Raw genomic sequence first — 6,248 nt, forward strand, 5'->3', positions numbered from 1 at the left:
GACTCCCCAAGGTAGGGGAGATCCCCAACATTGGGTCTCTTTCCCTTTCTCTTATGTCCCCTCCCAACAATAACAATGGGCATGAGATTAGGGGGGTGAAAATAATAATAATAATAATAACAAAAATACTACTACTAATAATAAATAACAATAATAATAGTAATAATGACAATAATAGTTATTACTTCTTTCAGACAGGGAAAATCAAACACTATTCACTGTGTTTTGTATCTCTGAGACATCAGTCATATCATCACAAATTTGGAGGGGACATACATATAAAAATATATATAATTCTGAAGCTACACAGTCTGCAGTTTCAAGTGAAATATCTTACATATCATTAGATTCTAAAATACTTTTTGTCTTTGTAAGGTGGACATTTAAATGTCCATTTTCACACATAAACATCAAAGTAGGAATTTACAAAACAGTCTCTACATCCAATTACTACTTTAAATATGATAATAATCATACTGAAAATACTGTTTGTGAAATCTATATATCAGAATGAAATACCATACCCTAGCATCAATAAGTAATTCACACAGTTAATTATACACATGACCACATGATGCTAGTCTTATTCACAGCCAATCTTTTGCAATACAATTGAGTGCACTGGCAAAAAATAAACATCAAATATATTTTCTCATCTTGATAAACACATAGTAATCATATTTGTACCAAAGTCTTTTAAAAAAACTCACACTATCTTTTTCATTAGTCTTACCAATCACTTAATGGCACAAGCAACATGTTACAATTCATCACGATCATGACGTTTTTTCTTCTCTTTTTCTATTGGGAAACCCCAGAAGGAGGAAGGGAAACCCATGACATCCCTTGCCCTCTTGGCAAAGGCTGAGAAGGAGGACACACAGTTACCAATGAAATGGTTGGCCCTGCCAAGAACTGCTAGGTCCACATGTGGCTCAGGTACTTCCAGACGGTGGACGCTTACCTGAAAAATAGTTGAAACATTTTCTTATGACTTTATACCATCAATATGTAGTAGAATGCATTAAAATAAACATATTAGCCATTCCTAATACAAACAGAGTAAATACAGACGTCTAATACATTATTCAATTTCTGGCTGTCTATTTATCAATCAATCTGCATACATACTTTTCTAACCCTTTCCAAAGAATTTTCAAAACTCACTTTCATCTTCTGCAGAGCCTGAGTCAGCTTTCCAGTCATGTAATTGTTGTCTGAAGCCACAAAGACACTTTTGGCCCCAACAGACTTGATTACACGCTTCAGCTTTTTGACAATGTTGTTTTCTGAAGGTAAACAGAGCTCAAGTGTAGCCACCCCATGCTCATTACGGTAGCCCAAGCATTGAGGGGCAGCAAAGAGGTTAGGACTGTGCTCTACATGCTCACAAGCACGTTCCTGCAATACAATGAAAAAATTCTTATTCTTATTATTTGTCTTACGATTGTCATTATTCTTATCTTCATTATTATTATTATAATTTTTATTATTTTTTTTTAATGAAACTTCAAAGAATGGAATAGCCAAACAAGTTTGGATAGACTTAGCAAATGACTTCTTCTGGGGCCATATAAATTAATAAGTGTATGAGTGAGAGAGAAAATACACATACACATACACACATGCACACGCACATACTCTGAAGATGAATGTGATTATTATGAACAATGTCACTTGAGCAATAACAAAAATAATAATGATTACAGTAATACTACTAATAAAAAAATAAATTTAAATAATACTTGTATAATACATGCAAAAACTATAAAGGGACAAACAAAAATCATATTCTGAAAAATAAAATGAAATTAAATAAGTCTAAATCAATATATAAATCATGCAAATACATAAATAACAGCTATGACTCACCCAATCTATGCCATTTCTCAAGTGGATACCCACAAATGGACCTCGAGGCAAAGAAGAAGTGAAATCCTGGGCTTTTTTGGCAATATTTTCACTCCAAACCAGGTACTTGTGCAAGCCACGGTTATCCATCTGGACTGGGAAACTGGCTGGTGCTCCAGTGAAGGCCAGCACTGGAAGATAAACACTAAGGTTATACTTGACCTTCAAACTGTGTTTAAAAATGGGTTCTTGTCAGGCACTGAACATTTTATTATTAAAATAATGTTTCCATTGAACACACTAATATTCAAAATAAATAAAAGGGGGTGGGGGGCAGCAGGCAGGCAGGCTGGCAGGCAGGTGCCCCCTGTGCCACCATGGAAATAGTTGCTGCACAAACTACATTTAATACTCCAGAAGAAAAACTAACATGAACTTAGAAAACTATCAAAAGGCTGATTCTAATATACATTTGAAATGCATCAAATTCAAAGAAAAATAAAATGTTTATATTTCATTTCCAGCTGACATGCAAGAGCCCAATATTTAAGATTAAAATAAAAATCACAGTATCAAAATTTAAATAATTTCTACATATTTTCCTGTTTTCCTTGTAATAATAATTTAAATGTCTTCAATATGGTTTAATTCTGCTTTATCCCATGCACTACCTGACAAACTCATTTCATTTCAAAAAACTTTTTAGTAAGGATGAAGTAAAATAATACAGAATAGTAAAAATGCACCAAAATAAACATATATGTACTTATTCTCAGCTACTGAAAGACTCTTCACGAATACATTATATTGTATTGGCAGAATGGTTCGCATTTCATGTATTTGAACATATCAAGTAGTATTAGATTTAATTGAAACAATAAATAATACCCCCCAAGAATAAAGAAGGAAAGAAAGAAAGAAAGAAAAAGAAGAAGAAAAAAAAAAAAAAACTAGCAAAATGACAAAGTTTCAGTCACTCTGATACCTGGCCATTCCTCAGGAGGGTATTTCTCCTTCCACTGCTCATCCATATTTTGATAGTGGACATCATAGCTAAGCGGGCGGTAGAATTCTGAGCCGACAAAATCAACTCCAAATGTGTCCCAGAACGGTCCAAAGGGATTGCCTTCCTTAGCATTGCATCCTTCCGAGTTATAGCGCGGAACATAGCAGAAAGCTAAAATTTAAGACAGGTGTGAAGTAAAACAGAAGATAAAGAAGAAAAACATGCATGGCCTGAACTTGGAATCTGAAATTCTTCAGAATTAAATCTGTTTTATTCAGTATTTTATACTGTGTAATTAAGTTCTGTAATCATTATAATTTTAAATTATCTAATTAATTTTTAAAAATATCATAAATGCAACTATTCTGCAGTTGACAACATGCATCAAATACAGATGGTATGTTTGTATAATGAGAAAATTCATGAATGCAGAAATCAGTGGTGTCATGAGGAATATTGTTGTGTGCCAAAGTGACAGCAAAAAGGACAGTGAATGATGTTTAACTAAAAGAGAAACAAGGTTATGAAAAATCTGTCAAACTTCTGAAGAGTACATGTACTTCCATATAAAGATGCTTAACTATGTTTGTGTATATGAAATATGTAAGAAAATGTGCTTACAAGTGTATATAAAATTTATATGTTAATACAGGGTGTCCTCATCATTTATCATTAACGTGGACCACAAAAATGAGACTAAATACAAAACATCAAATAATGATACATAATACTGCATTTAAAATTTAAGTCTATAAAAGGGTTTAATTGGGACTTTAGCATGGTTGACAAAAGGTAAGTATTCTGTCAGACTGCATACTTTTGACAAAATTACATGAAGACAACAGGATCTGTAATACTATTTGAGACATAAGGAGAAACAAAAGTAAACTCCTAGAAAGTAAATACAATAAAGAATTTACTCAACAATGATGGCAAAACAACAGTAGACATATAAATTCAATTAAGGAAATTACAAAAGAAAAAAAAAAAAAAAAAAAACTCAAATTCATTCCTTGAAAAATGTCATGTAAAAAATAAAGTGAAAGACTCTCTCCCATCCACTCTTAATTCCTCCACCATAAGCAAGGGTGAATGCAAATATGATTGTATTTACTTTCCTGGAGTTTAATTTTGTTTTACATTATAGGTCTCAAATAGTATTACAGACTCTATTGTCTACCAAAGCATCATGTTAGAATGCTCCAGCAATGATTTGTTGAGAAATTAATGAAATGGCAATGGGATGATGAATTACAGGGATTCCCTGTATTAAATGTCATGCCTATTTACTAGTATATGGATCTGCATAGTGATGTTTATACAGTGGCATAGCTAGAATACCCATATTCCATTACCTAACAATGAATATATGCTTGTGTATGTGCATTTACATAAGCATAAATGTCTACATGTAGATGTGCTTTGATAGTCCATTCCTGCACCTATCTGATTACTTGTAGAATTATTAAATACAAACCAATTCTCTTCTCCGGTGGCCAGATGGTTGGGGCTAGTTTGTCCATGAACTCATGCATTGTTAACACACGATGAAATTTTGCAAGAGGCTCTACTTTGAAGTATGTGTCAAATGGAACCTGAATCTGTGAAAAGAAATATTATGAATAAATCAAAAATACTGAGAAAATGGGATCATACATTACACAAAGAAATTTCTTGTTTGTTGTCAATCATTAAATGAATCTATAATTTCTAAGGGGTTATATTTACAATATTATTAGTGTCTTAAAACATTGTTATTTCACTCACAGATCTAGTAAGTCCTGGCTTGTACTCAACCCATGGCGGTAAAACCAATGTTCTATTAAGACCTTTAGCAAAGCCCAAGGCACCTAGGAAGTGATCAGCCTGGTTGCCAAATCTCCCTGAAAGTGGAAAATTAAAAGTTAGGAACTTATTATAAAAGGTACCCTTAGAACAACACTACTTCACTGTTTAAAATTGCAAAAGAACTTTAACTACTGAGTATAAGTTTTATAATCACTTATTGTACTCTAAGTAATTTAATTTTGGCTATCTAGTATTAAATGAAGTGCAAAGTTCAGACTGAACTAAAAAACATAGATTTTACAATAATTTTATGTAACCATGATATTTCTTCTCTATTCTGATTATTTTCACTTTCTTAAACAAGGCTTTTGACTTTCACTGATTTCCACAAATTTTGCATACCAAGCATTTAAATTCTACAAAAATAAATAATCTCCATATAATTGTAATTTGTCTTAAATGATAAGGCAGCTTTATGTAAGCTTGGTAATACTCAAATATAGAACAATTAAATACATTTAAGACAGCCAAGAGCACTGGGAGTGGGGTAAATGTATTCCCCACACTTCCAAATTTTATGTCAAACACATGACTGTGTGCAATCTCCAGTGCTTGGCCCAGTGTGGCATAAGTTAATATCAAATAAGGTAACAGTACTTGCTCTATTGCAGTAATGAGTTAAGCGGTCAGTGCTGCGTTATTCCTGGCAAGGTGAACTAGAAGCGGGACTTAGAATCTGACCGGTGATAGTGAGGTATATTTTTGTCAATTAGCAGTGACTATGAAGACAATCTTACCTTCAACACACACATTGATTTCATCACCAACAATGCAAACAGAACATTTGGATTTCTGAGGAGAAACCTACACAATTGTAAACTTGACATCAAACACATAGCTTATAATACACTTGTATGTCCAACACTTGAATACTACATGGCTATATGGGACCCTTACACCAAGCACAACATTAAGAAGCACACAGATTTACAATCATATACAAGATCACAAACAACCTTATAGACATCAACAAACACAAATACTTACAAGCAGCACATACATGCAACACACAGAGCTCACATACCAGTAAATTGATATTATGTACATACCACACCAACACCGACTCTTACAAGCACTCTTTCCTACGTACCATACACGACTGGAACAGGCTACCCAACACATCATTGAAGCAAAAACACTTAATGATTTAACTGACAAACTAAACAAACACATTACACTACAAGCACCTTCACAAACACCGACACTGCCACTTACACCCTAATCCTTTCCCTCACCCCTAGCTACCAACCACAAATATGCATGTTATGCATTTATCAGCGCCCTATGCATTATCATCGTGATTGAGATTGATTCTAGAGCATAAATATAGTCATAATCAACACAGGTACATATGCTGTGGCCTCTTATTTACCGTGAAATAACATAAATGTCTGCTCAGAGACACAACACCCTCACACAGCCATAATTTTTAGTGTCCATTTTCTATAAATTGCCACGAAGTGCTAATGAAGTGGGTAAACAGGGGGGTTTGCCCTCCCTATCTATGGAATAGATTTGGTTTGGAAATGTTAGGTTTGGGTTT

At 33.6% G+C, this 6,248-nt stretch overlaps 1 protein-coding gene across 1 annotated transcript in view; it reads right to left on the reverse strand.

Annotated features, from left to right (window-relative positions):
- Window positions 1–214: 214 nt before the first annotated feature.
- O-fut1 (O-fucosyltransferase 1) overlaps window positions 215–6,248 on the reverse strand; it is a 7,837-nt gene continuing 1,803 nt past the window's right edge. Inside the window, exons 2-7 of the mRNA XM_070117605.1 lie at window positions 4,625–4,740; window positions 4,335–4,458; window positions 2,837–3,028; window positions 1,873–2,042; window positions 1,168–1,401; window positions 215–964 (exon numbers count right to left, since the gene is read on the reverse strand). Of these exons, the coding sequence (XP_069973706.1) occupies window positions 761–964; window positions 1,168–1,401; window positions 1,873–2,042; window positions 2,837–3,028; window positions 4,335–4,458; window positions 4,625–4,740 (1,040 nt within the window). The 3' untranslated portion in view covers window positions 215–760. The remainder of the gene's footprint in view (window positions 965–1,167; window positions 1,402–1,872; window positions 2,043–2,836; window positions 3,029–4,334; window positions 4,459–4,624; window positions 4,741–6,248) is intronic.

Source organism: Penaeus vannamei, chromosome 40 (genome assembly GCF_042767895.1).
Source record: "Penaeus vannamei isolate JL-2024 chromosome 40, ASM4276789v1, whole genome shotgun sequence".
NCBI classification, from domain to species: domain Eukaryota; kingdom Metazoa; phylum Arthropoda; class Malacostraca; order Decapoda; family Penaeidae; genus Penaeus; species Penaeus vannamei.